The sequence below is a fragment of the Nerophis ophidion genome, linkage group LG13, assembly GCF_033978795.1.
Source record: "Nerophis ophidion isolate RoL-2023_Sa linkage group LG13, RoL_Noph_v1.0, whole genome shotgun sequence".
Lineage (NCBI taxonomy): Eukaryota > Metazoa > Chordata > Actinopteri > Syngnathiformes > Syngnathidae > Nerophis > Nerophis ophidion.
The window spans coordinates 52195003-52210084 of NC_084623.1; the positions used below are offsets into that span (position 1 = coordinate 52195003).

The window sequence follows — 15082 nt, forward strand, 5'->3', positions numbered from 1 at the left end:
CATGCAGAAGTCTCTATGGTGTCCTCGCAAATAATCAGAAATCACAAAAATCCTTAAATTTAATAACATTGCTATATTAACATTTTCAATCCAATCCACTTTATTTATATAGCACATTTCAACCAACAAAAATTTCACAAAGTGCTTCACAGGAGTTAAGACATACATACAATGGGAGTCAGTTATATAAAACATTTAAATATAAATTTAACATAAAATACATTTAAAAAATAGACTAAAATCACACAATTCTCATGCTGGTTTAAAAGTCAAAGAGTAAAATTATGTTTTAAGACATGTTTTAAAACTCATTAAAGAGTGAGCTGTCCGAATAGCAAGTGGAATATTGTTCCGAAGTTTTGGAGCCACAGCAGAAAATGCATGAGCCCCTCTGGATTTTAAACGGGTTTTAAAAAGTAAAATCCATGAGGAGTCGTCGACGGTAAAAGAAGCAGACAGGGAAAGCGAAAGTACGGGCGATGTGTGCATGAGTGTGACATGAAAGACACACTACTGAACGAGAGTAGCTCTTCCCATTTGCTGTGAAGTAAATCTGCTCTGGCATCGTTTTCTAGACAAGTCCAGTCTCATCACAGTTAAAACTTGCTCTGGTACGTAGGCTGCTTCGATGATTCTTCTGCCTTAAATGTACTCCTCGCAAATAGTTTTTTTTTTTCATTCTACAGCATTTCCCTTCTTTTTTCCATGCTGGTCTGTTATCTTTTTGGGACTTATGTTAGATACTTGAGTTAGCAAAATAGACAAAATGTGTCAAAAGGAGAAAAAACACACAAAAAGCACAGGTGCTAAAATGCTAAGAAATGATTAGTAGCGTCCTGGGCAGCAAGTGACCTGGAGGGCTCTGCCCCCACAAAAATGCCGCGCTCTGCTTTTTGCCTGCAGGCCTGACAAAATGAATGACTGAATGAAGCGTTCGTACACAAAGACATGGTTTACACAGACAGGGATATATGCCTCAATTTAAAAGTTTGTAAATTAAAAAGTAAAGGGATTTGTAAATTGAGGTTCCATTGTATCATCATAGAAAATGTATTAACATCCATTTTTTCCTATTTTTACCAGACATTTGAAGGTAATTTGACCACCAAACCCATCAATGGAGCCATTTTCATCTTCAACCCCAGGACGGGACAGCTCTTCCTTAAAATCATTCACACTTCTGTTTGGGCTGGACAAAAACGTCTGGGACAGGTAAAAAAAAAAGATTTACAACTGATACTGGGAGTTCATTTTGGCAAATCGAGGAAACACTACAAGCGACTCTTTGCTGTTTTTAGCTCTGTTTCTGTGGCCGTGAAAAAACAAAACTTTCATGTTAGGACTCATGCATAATCTATTGAAAATACCGTTTTCAAACCAATATCAACAATGTTCATTTCATTATAATTTGCATGTGGTAAAACAATTTGTTTCCTTGCAGCTGGCTAAATGGAAGACTGCTGAAGAAGTAGCCGCCTTAATCCGATCTCTCCCAGTGGAAGAGCAACCGAAGCAGATCATTGTGACCAGGAAGGGCATGTTGGACCCTCTGGAGGTAAGACTGTCACAATAAATTACAGTTGGCTTATTAATTAATAGCGCTGAGTAGGGGTCTCCCGATATATTATGATATACCGATATAAAAGCATTAATTATTGCCCGATACCGATATTGATCGGACGTGATATCAGCACGAATCATACATTCATTTATTATTTTGGGACGGCGTGGCTCAGATGGTAGAGGGGCCGTGCCAGTTATTTGAGGGTTCCCGGTTCGTGTCCAGCTCTCGCCTTCATAGTTACAGGTGTTGTGTCCTTGGTTCAGACATTTCACCCACCTTCCTCCTGATTTGTCGTGGTTAGCGCCTTGCATGGCAGCTTATGCCATCTGTGTGTGAATGGGTGAATGTAATGTATACTAAATGCGTTTCGGGGATCGTATTAGGTAGTGGTGTAAAAAAAAAAAACGCCTTTGGAATTAATCACGCTTCTTATTTGTAATGATTTTTAATCAATTGAAAATAAAAAAATCTATTTATTTGATTTATTTATATTTTGATATGGATCAAATCGTTACACCCAAGAATGAAATCGAATTGTGTGGTGCTCAAAGATTCACAGCCTTAGTATCAGGTATAGTAAAGCGCTCTATAAATACAGACCAAATACTGAACAAAAATATTGTAATGTAGGATCTTCGAAAAGGCTTAATTGGATGAAATGAAACCTAAACAATGGTAGGTAATGAAAACAACGCACCTAATTATTATTAACTGTCTTAAATGGACTTATGCTGTCTTCAAGTGGAAGTGGAGTGATGACTGTTTGTTTTTTTTGGCAACACTTCATGGCCACAATAATTAGGTTAAGCTCTTGACGCCCAGTAAGTTGAATGATGCGGACACATTTGTGACTGGATTTTTTTCCAATGCGCTTTTACTATTTGGTACTGTTTTAGACTGCAATGTTGTTCAATCAAGGACACTTAATTACTATGTTTGTCAAGCTTGTATGCTTTTGCGTGCTTAGCTGTTGTGTAGCTCCTACTAGCCTATAGCCTACCATGTGTACCATGTGTAAATAACTTGACTAAGAGGAAATAAAATACCACCCATGTTTCATTATTGGAGGATATTAACTAGCTGTCCAGCTTTGCACAAGTAAACACGCTGCAGAAGTGCTTGCATCAAAGCGCTCATATTGGTGACTTTAGATGTAAGTCGATTCATGTTTTTTTGCTTATATCAGACCCATATCAATATCAGATCAAGACACTCCCAGTAGCTTCAATGCCTAATATTTGTAATGCTATCATTCCCTTTACACAGGTCCACTTGCTTGACTTCCCCAACATTGTGATCAAAGGCTCTGAGTTACAGCTGCCCTTCCAGGCGTGTCTGAAGGTAGAGAAGTTTGGAGATCTGATTCTCAAAGCTACCGAGCCGCAGATGGTGCTGTTCAACCTTTACGATGACTGGCTTAAGACTATTTCTTCGTACACAGTGAGTCTTACTCCTTATCAGCGAAGCGAAATTGTAGTGTTTTCTTCACCATCGTGCTTCTTTGCAAGCATGAAAATAGGTGACAGGAAACTGAATAGGTATCCACCTGTGTAAGTAGTTTGTGCATGGGGATTTTCTCCCTCTATAGGCCTTCTCGCGACTCATCCTGATCCTGAGAGCGCTACACGTCAACAATGACCGCGCCAAGGTGATCCTCAAACCTGACAAGACGACCATCACTGAGCCCCATCACATTTGGCCCACTCTCACGGACGAGGAGTGGATCAAGGTGGAAGTGCAACTTAAAGACCTCATTCTGGCCGACTATGGCAAGAAGAACAAGTGAGTGTTTTAACTGAGATTGGACACTGAACAGTTTTTTTGGTTGGTACCATTTGGTAAATAAAGCAGGACAAAACAATTGAACATCCAGCACGTCACTCCGGTTTTCTCTCCCTCAGCGTGAACGTGGCTTCCCTGACCCAGTCTGAGATCCGTGACATCATTCTGGGAATGGAGATTTCGGCTCCCTCGCAGCAGCGCCAGCAAATTGCTGAGATTGAGAAGCAGACCAAAGAGCAGTCGCAGCTCACCGCCACACAGACACGCACCGTCAACAAACACGGCGATGAGATCATCACATCCACCACCTCCAACTACGAGACGCAGACCTTCTCCTCCAAGACCGAGTGGAGAGTCAGGTATGTGTCTTCCTCAAAGGCAACACTGAGAGTAGATGGCAGTTAATGGTAGGAGTGTGATGATAACTGGCGGGATTAAAAAGTTTTCGTTTTAAAGAAAAGCTGTCTCACAGGCAATACGCAGTAGTCTCATTTTGTTATTTTCTTACAAGAAGCATATTAGTCTGGCCATGAACGAGACATTTGAACAGCATATGTGGTGTTTTGCGCACACAAGAGCTACTGAGAGCTTGCTAACAAAGCTAGCTAGCCTCGCCTAAATGGGAGAGACTCTGTGCCGCTCTTCTTCATTTTAGTTCCGAAGCCAACACATCGCTGTATATGTCCTAGTGGAAGCAGGTTGAACTGTCAATCATGCATCCTAGACACACCGGATTGCTTTCAAGAGCAGCAAGTAGTGTTGGGCACTAGAGGAGACCAAACAAATTAGATCACACTGTTCAGTATTGCAGCGTTAGTGTATTGGATTAAAAGAGTGTAAAAGTCAAAGTCTAGAGATGCTATAAAAAATGTAAAAGATTCACATCCGAATTGCGAATTTTCTTTATTTTGAGTAAAAATTTTCAAAAATGTTATTAAAATATATATTTAAAAATATATATATTTTTTTAGGGATGGAAATTTGAATTTCAAACAAACAATTATTATTGATATTAACATTATTATTGAGGGCTTCACGGTGGCAGAGGGGTCTTTCTGTGTGGAGTTTGCATGTTCTCCCCGTGAATGCGTGGGTTCCCTCCGGGTACTCCGGCTTCCTCCCACTTCCAAAGACATGCACCTGGGGATAGGTTGATTGGCAACACTAAATTGGCCCTGGTGTGTGAATGTGAGTGTGAATGTTGTCTGTCTATCTGTGTTGGCCCTGCGATGAGGTGGCGACTTGTCCAGGGTGTACCCTGCCTTCCGCCCGATTGTAGCTGAGATAGGCGCCAGCGCCCCCCGCGACCCCGAAAGGGAATAAGCGGTAGAAAATGGATGGATGGATGGACATTATTATTGATTTGTTGCTTTTATCAATTCCTTTTTTTTAGTATTGTATTTAATAAATATTGTATTTTGTATGTATTTTCAATTGCTTTATACATTTGCTTTAAGTATTGTAAAGCTCAATTGAGTTAGGGTTACATTAGTTTTCTTTTATTTAATTAACATTCTATGATTTTATTTAAAAAAAAAAAAATTGAAAATGTTTTTTTTTTTTAGGCCGACACTTTGCGTAGAAGTTGTACGTCAGCAGTCAAGAGGAGTGTTTGTAAACTATAACCTGTTTTGAAAATATTTCATTATAATTTATACGCCAAAAAACACATTATAGAAATTGTGGTGAATGATTATTTAAAAACTATTGATTTTTAATCGAGGATCGTTTTGAATCATGAATCGAATCGAATCGTGTGGTGCCCAAAAACTCACAGCCCCTATCTTGTATCATCACACCCGTTATAAATGACCAAGTTTTTTATTTTCTGAGTTGGTTAAATTCTGTTTATTTTTAGGGCTATATCTGCTGCCAATCTCCATCTCCGAACCAACCACATTTACGTGTCATCGGATGACATCAAGGAGACGGGATACACTTACATCCTGCCCAAGAACGTCCTCAAGAAGTTCATCTGCATTTCAGACTTGCGAGCACAGGTATGTCCTGGTAGTCGGTGTTATGATGATGCATTTTATGTGTTTGACAAAAACATTGTCAAATGAACATTGGCTGTTTGCAGTAAGAACAATTGTTGTTGTTGTTCAGATTGCAGGCTACTTGTACGGCACCAGTCCACCCGACAACCCGCAAGTAAAGGAGATCCGTTGTATTGTCATGGTACCTCAGTGGGGGACCCACCAGACGGTCCATCTGCCCAATCAGCTGCCGGGACATGAATATCTGAAAGTAAGAGGCCGAGGCTGAACTAGAGAACTCATCCTCACCATTATGTTGTCACAGATCCATGAGATAGTCCAAAGTATTTTAAAAATATTAAGGAGGTTTTGTTTGCAAAGGAAATGGAGCCCCTCGGTTGGATCCACACGCAACCTAACGAGTCGCCACAGTTGTCGCCCCAAGATGTCACCACTCATGCCAAAGTCATGGCTGACAACCCCTCTTGGGATGGAGAAAAGACCATTATCATCACCTGCAGGTAACCACGGTTACGGTTGCTTGTGTTGTCAAAGACAGAAGTTGGACAATAAGAAGCAGAAATGAATGGCTAATTGGCGAAGTAGTCTCTAATAGCGTCTCGTTTCCAGCTTCACGCCAGGCTCGTGCACGCTGACGGCCTACAAGCTGACGCCCAGCGGCTACGAGTGGGGCAGGCAGAACACGGACAAGGGAAACAACCCGAAAGGCTACCTGCCGTCCCACTATGAGCGAGTCCAGATGCTGCTCTCCGATCGCTTCCTGGGCTTCTTCATGGTGCCGGGCCAGGTTTCATGGAACTACAACTTCATGGGTCAGTAACTTTTACTTGCTTTTCATCTCACACTTTTACAATACAGTGGAACTTCGATTTACGAACTGAATAGATTCTTGAACAAGGTTGGTGAACCAAAAAGTGAAGCAGCGTTCTCTATAAAAAAAAGTATGTAAACCTGAATAAATGGGTTGAGCCTCGAGAAAAGCCCCTATTTTAGTTTTTTCCCTGAAAATGAAAAAAAAAAGTATCTCAAGACTGTAGTCTGTACCATATTTTCCGAACTATGAAGCGAACCGGTATATTAGCCGCACCCACCAAATTTTTAAAGAAAAAAGGATTTTTTAATAAATGAGCTGCACCGAACTATAAGCCGCAGATATATAAACGTTGTGAAATGAGTTATTTACACAAACATCTTGTAGATGTTTATTTACATACTTTAATTATTTTGAAACGGTGCCTGTAACACGGCAGTAAAACGGCTGCTGAAACAAAACAAAAGTCATCGTCATGGACCCACTAGTTGCGGAAGATATCTTTCTAATCAGCTAAATGGACTCAATAACTGCACGGTGACATTTTGGTGGATTTACGTAACTGAGACAATACAAAAAGAATGCCATTTTAAGGAAATAATACTAACATTGACACTCGTAAAGGTGTTAGCTTATGCTAACGATGCTAGCTTCATTATGTTACAATAGCATGTACAAACATGCATTAAAACAGTCCTTACAGACTTCACACATGTCATGGTTTAGTAAGTAATTGTTTTAGTTATATTGTAAAACTTAAAAATGCTGATGAATGAAGAATATGTACAATGGACAGCTAGAAGACGGACCAGCACATATACCTTCGGTTAAAAGCACTACATGAAAGGACACTGCTTTACCTGCACTGAGCAAACTCATCCCAAAGATGGCGCCATAGCAGAAACAAACACTAGTTTTCTATGTATTTGCTTGTTGTTGTTTTTTTACTATTTGCATTATGGCCGTCAGCGAAGGGAAAATCCATAGATTAGCTGCACCGTCAAAATGTAGGAAAAAAGAAGTGGTTTATAGTCTACAATTTACGGTGACCCTTTTTTAGTCCGCAGCAAACTACTTACTTTCCAAGCTGTATATTTTTGGCTTTTTGGACCCATGTCATGTGCAGCAAGTGACTGGTGTCCCGCCTTCACAACAATGATGCGTCCTGATTTTTGCCTTCAGGCATGATAGAGAGGAATGAAGGGTTTGCACATCGAAGCATACTTGGCTCCATCTAAAAGTTTGTAAATCGAAAAGCTCGCAAAAATAGAAGGGTTGGTAAATCAAGCGTGTAGTTCCATTGAGCGGCCTCTTGTCACACATTTTTTGATCTAGACCAGACCTGGACAAAAAATGACCCCCGGCCCATTAAGATTTTCAATCCGTCCCGCCGGACATTGTACATCATTTTTTTAGACCTTTAACATCAAAACTGTCGCCGCCATTATGGTGTGCAGTGCTGTATTTTAATTACTGAAAGTCTTGAACTATACAAAGTATTTCAATGGTTGGAATCTGCGCTTTTGAGTGTTGTACGAGTTTTTACAGTAATCTGTCACAGCAGCTCAGACGAGGAACAAAGCAGAAAGCAGAGTGGGCGGGGTTTGTTTTTAGAGCAGCCAGCCCAAAATGCTTGTGTCAGGAACAGACGCAAGAGAAAATTTATACAACAAATGGCTGCATAAAAGTGATAATATATCATACTATAGGTTTTCATTACCCTTTGCAATCATATTTTGCTGTTTGTTACATTTTTGTTGAGTTTTTCCTGATTGTAAAAGATACACAACTATCTAGGAGCTGATCAGAGAAGTAAAAGAAGGGCAATGGTCATATGTTGTTAATATTCAGTGTTTTATTGTTCATAGTTAATTTTTGGAAATCCCACTTTCTTTATTTCAATTCATATTTTGGGTGTCTCATTCAGTAAAAAACTATAAAATTCCATTCCGGTTTTTTTTAGGTGGTCTGTCATAACTTTTTATAATTCTATTTGACATTGTAACTCTTGGTATTAGTGTTGCTGAAAAAAAGAGACCCAAGCACACATACTGCATGTTTTTACAGCTAAATGTGTATATGTAATTTATACACACATACACATTGGCCCCACAGACACGTTTTCTCTCAATTTGGCTCCCGACTCAACATATATGCCCAGCTCTGAGCTAGACTACACGTGATGTTCACCACCTGTCTTCCTTCCTTCATCAGGCGTGCGCCATGACCCCAACATGAAGTACGACCTGCAGCTGGCCAACCCCAAGGAGTTCTACCACGAAGTCCATCGACCGTCGCACTTCCTCAACTTTGCCTCTCTGCAGGAGGGAGAGATCTACAACGCTGACCGTGAGGACATGTTTAATTGAGTTGACCACAATCAGCCGTGTAAAAATTGTACTAAACATCTTTGTTTGGACTTTAAAAGTAGAATCTTAGTCTTGTTACCCTTTCACATATTTCTTTCACTTCGGTTTCCACAGTCGCTCAAGTTGCAGTGAAACTTTAGCGTCACATTGTTTGATTTGAGCGGTTTATGATACATAAATTATGTGTTTGTGTAATATCTTGGAATGTTGGCATCAATGATTACCATGTTAGTTACGTGCTCTTATTCCGTGACATTGTAGTTTGGCTTTAAATAAAGATGACCCTTTTTATACATTTATACGTGCTTGACTGTGAATTCCACGCACCCGGTGCCAATATGAGAGGCCTGAAGTTGGAACATTTATGGTAAGTATTTTCTTTTTTACACTTTAAAAGTGCTCATTTTCAAATGTTTCATGGAACACGTTAGTGATGGGTGTGTGATATAAATGCATTGTGAAAAACAAGGAGTTATACCGTGTCTCGAAGCTTTAAGAAAGAACCAGGTGATGATACAGGTGCTGTGTCACAAACTTGCCAGGAAGCACTTATTTCGGTCACGACCAGCGATGTAATTGATATGAAAACTAATTTCATATCACGGTTATGATCGTGGTGTTGTTGAATGTGTGTTTATACACACTGACATTTCTAAGGAAATTACACAATATACTTTATTGGCAGAAGAAACAAACATTTAATGTATGTTCTAGACTCTTAAGAGACATATATTGATTAATTTCTGTTTTAATTTGTGAAAGTTTTAGAACATTTTTCAATTGATAAAGGCATATTGAATGTTCACTTTGCTCCGTTTTAGTTCGCATTTTGTTGTAGACCGCTTTGTCTTTAATAAAGTTGTAAAAAACTAAACTTGTTATAGAAAAAAAACAAAAAACTAGTGAAGTTGGCACATTGTGTAAATGGTAAATAAAAACAGAATACAATGATTTTCAAATCATTTTCAACGTATATTCAATTGAATAGACTGCAAAGACAAGATATTTAATTAAACTGGAAAACTTAATTTTTTGCAAATTCTAGATCATTCAGAATTTGATGCTTGCCACTTGTTTAAAAAAATCTGGCACAAGTGGCAAAAAAGACTGAGAAAGTTGAGGACTGTTCATCAGACTCTTATTTGGAACACCCCACATGTGAACATGCTAATTGGGAACAGGTGGTATAAAAGCACCTTCCATGAAATGCTCAGTCATTCACAAACAAGGATGGAGCGAGAGTCACCACTTTGTAAACAAATGCATGAGTAAATTATCCAACAGTTTAACAACATTTCTCAATGAGCTATTGCAAGGAATTTTTAAAGGATATCACCACATGGGCTCAGGAACACTCCAGAAAACCACTGTCCGTAACTACAGTTTGTCGCTACATCTGTAAGTGCAAGTTAAAACTACAATGCAGAGCGAAAGCCATTTATCAACAACACCCAGAAACGCTGCCGGCTTCGCTGGGTCCGAGCTTATCTAACATGGACTGATGCAAAGTGGAAAAGCGGTCTGACGAGTCCGCATTTCAAAGAGTTTTTGCAAACTTTGGACGTTGTGTCCTCTGCACAGCACAAGTAGTCAATTCGTGAGTAAAATCAAAGTTTGTCTTTCAATCACGTTTTCTTTCTCTTCTTTTTATTTTCTTTTCTTTATTTATTTCATACCCGTCTTTCAATAGCAACACAGCCTTTAATTGTGAAAGTCTATTGAAATAGTCCTGCTTGAAGCGACCAATCAGAGAGAGGCTTGGTTCAAGGAACCTTTATTCCCTTGTGTCAACCTCTTGGCTTCTGCTGCTTCCTGTACCTCCAGCCTTCAAAATAAGAGCATGCAGTTAGCATTTAAGCTACCTTGGGAGCGTTTTTTTTGTTACACAACACTAACCGTCAAGAGTTTTAAGGCAGTTATTCTTGTTTATCGTTACATCCCTCCTCACAAATGACCGCTGCTAAATGAAGTTGGAGGAGTTGCGGTTTTCATCACCGTCGTCGATCTAAATGGAACTAAGTAAAACATTTTAAAAAGTGTGGGATCATTTGGATCTTGTTGCCCCAAAAAAGGTTAGTTATTTTCTTATTGTGCATTTTATATTACTTTATGTGCAGCCATTTGTGTATTAAAAAAACAAAAACAGGCTAACTATTCATTTTATTTGCAGGTCAAGTGTAATGACTTCTTTAAGCCTGAAGATGGCGGATGACTGTTGTGAAACACCAACACGGCATCTGTGCAGTGTCAATACAGCTAGTAAGTGTGTCACACACTCACTGGGGCACAAAAAGCTCTCACAGAGTTTTAATTTGAACTGTTAACACTGTTGCTGCTTCCTTCTGGCTCAAGCTGAGGTCAACAGGAGCTCCAGTCAGCACACTTCAGTTATTTAAAAACTGCTGCTTTACTGACCTACTGAATATATGCAGTGTGTCATACTACATGTTTTACAGACCTACTAAATATATGCAGTGTGTCATACTACATGTTTTACTGACCTACTGAATATATGTAGTGTTTCATACTACATGTTTTACTGACCTACTAAATATATGTAGTGTTTCATACTACATGTTTTACTGACCTACTAAATATATGTAGTGTTTCATACATGTTTTACTGACCTACTAAATATATGCAGTGTGTCATACTACATGTTTTACTGACCTACTAAATATATGTAGTGTTTCATACTACATGTTTTACTGACCTACTAAATATATGCAGTGTGTCATACTACATGTTTTACTGACCTACTAAATATATGTAGTGTTTCATACTACATGTTTTACTGACCTACTAAATATATGTAGTGTTTCATACTACATGTTTTACTGACCTACTAAATATATGCAGTGTTTCATACTACATGTTTTACTGACCTACTGAATATATGTAGTGTTTCATACTACATGTTTTACTGACCTACTAAATATATGTAGTGTTTCATACTACATGTTTTACTGACCTACTAAATATATGTAGTGTTTCATACATGTTTTACTGACCTACTAAATATATGCAGTGTGTCATACTACATGTTTTACTGACCTACTAAATATATGTAGTGTTTCATACTACATGTTTTACTGACCTACTAAATATATGCAGTGTGTCATACTACATGTTTTACTGACCTACTAAATATATGTAGTGTTTCATACTACATGTTTTACTGACCTACTAAATATATGTAGTGTTTCATACTACATGTTTTACTGACCTACTAAATATATGCAGTGTGTCATACTACATGTTTTACTGACCTACTGAATATATGTAGTGTGTCATACTACATGTTTTACTGACCTACTGAATATATGTAGTGTGTCATACTACATGTTTTACTGACCTACTGAATATATGCAGTGTGTCATACTACATGTTTTACTGACCTACTAAATATATGTAGTGTGACATACTACATGTTTTACTGACCTACTGAATATATGCAGTGTGTCATACTACATGTTTTACTGACCTACTAAATATATGTAGTGTGTCATACTACATGTTTTACTGACCTACTGAATATATGTAGTGTGTCATACTACATGTTTTACTGACCTACTGAATATATGTAGTGTTTCATACTACATGTTTTACTGACCTACTAAATATATGCAGTGTGTCATACTACATGTTTTACTGACCTACTGAATATATGTAGTGTGTCATACTACATGTTTTACTGACCTACTAAATATATGTAGTGTGTCATACTACATGTTTTACTGACCTACTAAATATATGAAGTGTGTCATACTACATGTTTTACTGACCTACTAAATATATGAAGTGTGTCATACTACATGTTTTACTGACCTACTAAATATATGAAGTGTGTCATACTACATGTTTTACTGACCTACTAAATATATGCAGTGTGTCATACTACATGTTTTACTGACCTACTGAATATATGCAGTGTGTCATACTACATGTTTTACTGACCTACTGAATATATGCAGTGTGTCATACTACATGTTTTACCAACCTACTGAATATATGCAGTGTGTCATACTACATGTTTTACTGACCTACTGAATATATGTAGTGTGTCATGCTACATGTTTTACTGACCTACTGAATATATGCAGTGTGTCATGCTACATGTTTTACCAACCTACTAAATATATGCAGTGTGTCATGCTACATGTTTTACCAACCTACTGAATATATGCAGTGTGTCATACTACATGTTTTACTGACCTACTAAATATATGCAGTGTGTCATGCTACATGTTTTACTGACCTACTGAATATATGCAGTGTGTCATACTACTTTTTTCAACAGTAGTGTAGCAGATGTTTGTCTGCAAAAAAAGTGCTGCTCTCTGCAGGGGAAACTCTTCTGTTCAGGCACTGGAACACAACAACCTCATATAATACTGACTGTGCCAGATCTGTCACGCTTGTTCTCTTTCTCTCGCTCTCTCTCTCTCTGCCTGTCTCTCTCTCTGTCTCTGTGTCTCAATCTCTCTGTCTCTATCTCCGTCTCTCTGTTTCTATCTCTGTCTCTGTCTCTCGTCCTCTCTCTTTCTCTCTCTCTCTGACGCTCTCACTGTCTCTCTCTCTCTGTCTCTTTCTCTCTCTGTCTCTCTCTCTGTCTGTGTGTTTCTCTCTGTCACACTGTCTCTTTCTCTGTCTCTCTGTGTCTCTTAGTCTCTCTCTCTTTCTGTCTCACTCGTTCTACCTCATTGCTCTCTGTCTCACTCTCCATCTCACTCTCTCTGTTTGTCTCACTTTCTCTCTCTCTGTTTGTCTCACTCTGTCTCGCTGCGTCTCTCTCGCTATGTCTCTATGTCTCTCTTAAGCTCTCTCTCTCTCTCTCTGTCTCACTGTCTCTCTTAGTCTCTCTCTCTCTCTGTGTGTCTCTCTCTCTGTCTCTATCTCCGTCTCTCTCTGTTTCTATCTCTGTCTCCGTCTCTCTCTCTCTCTGTGTCTCTCGTCCTCTCTCTCTCTCTCTCTCTCTCTCACTGTCTCTCTCTCTCTCTCTCTCTCTCACTGTCTCTCTCTCTCTCTGTGTCTCTTTCTCTCTCTGTCTCTCACTCTGTCTGTCTCTCTCTCTGTCTCTCTCTTTCTGTCTCACTCTTTCTACCTCTCTCTCGCTCTCTGTCTCACTCTCTCCGTCTCACTCTCTCTGTTTGTCTCACTCTGTCTCGCTGCATCTCTCTCTCTCTCTGTCTCTCTCTGTCTGACTGTCTCTCTTAGTCTCTCTCTCTCTGTGTCTCACGGTCTCTTAGTCTCTCTTAGTCTCTCTCTATCTCTCGCTCTCTGTCTCTCTTAGTCTCTGTCTCACTTTGTCTCTCTCTCTCTCTGTTTCTTTGTCTCACTGTCAATCTTTCTCTGTCTCTCTGTCTGTCTCTCTCTCTGTCTCTCTGTGTCTCTCTCTCTTTGTCTCTAGATCTGTCTCTTTGTTAAATACATAAATAAATGGGTTGTACTTGTATAGCGCTTTTCTGCCTTCAAGGTACTCAAAGCGCTTTGACACTACTTCCACATTTACCCATTCACACACACATTCACACACTGATGGAGGGAGCTGCCATGCAAGGCGCTAACCAGCACCCATCAGGAGCAAGGGCGAAGTGTCTTGCTCAGGACACAACGGACGTGACGAGGTTGGTACTAGGTGGGATTTGAACCAGGGACCCTCGGGTTGCGCACGGCCACTCTTCCACTGTGCGCCACTTCGTCTCTTTCTCTCTCTCTCTCTGTCTCACTTTGTCACTCTCTTTCTCTGTCTCTCTCTATCTCTCTTTCTCTCTCTCTCTCTGGCTCTCACTCTGTCTCTCTATCTCTGTCACGCTCTGTCTCTCTCTTTCTCTATCTGTCTCTTAGTCTCTCTCACACTCTCTCTCTGTCTCACTCTTTCTGTCTCTCTCGCTCTGTGTCTCTCTATCTCTGTCTCTCTCTCTGTCTCACTTTCTCTCTCTGTTTGTCTCTCTCTCTCTCTCTCTCTCTCTCTCTCTCTCTCTCTCTGTTTGTGTGCGCGCGCTTGTGTGTGTGTGTGTGTGCGTGTGCGTGCTTGTTCTACATTGGTTACAGAGTGGGTGGAGACAAGTTGACAGCATGACATCCAGCCAGTAGGCGTCGGCGATACTGCAAATGCTGGTATCGCGCCGATACCAAGTAAACGTAGGGACAATGTTGTCTCTACTACTACCGATTTGAGGTAACAATTTTATTGAATGATTGCTTTTACCTTGTTGCTGCCGCTGAATAACAAAAAAAAAAGCAGGATATAAATTTTAAACAAACATCTTTCTATCGACACTTATTTGTGGATATTTTAGGTTTCAATTTTAAAACAATGTATACATTCGGGCTGCAATTACAAATTCCACTTTTAACATTGTTTTTGTCTTAGAAAAGGGTTTCCCTTAACATAAAGGGCATAAAAAAATTACAACAAAAAAATTAAGCCTTCTGCCCGAATGCAGCTGAGATAGGGACAAGCGGTAAAAAATGGATGGATGGATGAAAATTAAAACCTTATATGAAAGGTTGATCATGAGCAGGGGTCCCCAAAATCCGGCTTGTGGGAAGT

At 39.4% G+C, this 15082-nt stretch overlaps 1 protein-coding gene across 1 annotated transcript in view; it reads left to right on the top strand.

Annotated features, from left to right (window-relative positions):
• The window catches only part of prpf8 (pre-mRNA processing factor 8), a 30352-nt gene extending 21527 nt beyond the window's left edge, over nt 1-8825 (top strand). The window contains exons 34-43 of the mRNA XM_061919184.1: nt 1084-1212; nt 1442-1555; nt 2831-3004; nt 3153-3346; nt 3466-3705; nt 5205-5346; nt 5456-5596; nt 5707-5846; nt 5956-6158; nt 8372-8825. Of these exons, the coding sequence (XP_061775168.1) occupies nt 1084-1212; nt 1442-1555; nt 2831-3004; nt 3153-3346; nt 3466-3705; nt 5205-5346; nt 5456-5596; nt 5707-5846; nt 5956-6158; nt 8372-8526 (1632 nt within the window). The 3' untranslated portion in view covers nt 8527-8825. The remainder of the gene's footprint in view (nt 1-1083; nt 1213-1441; nt 1556-2830; nt 3005-3152; nt 3347-3465; nt 3706-5204; nt 5347-5455; nt 5597-5706; nt 5847-5955; nt 6159-8371) is intronic.
• The last annotated feature ends 6257 nt before the right edge of the window (nt 8826-15082 follow it).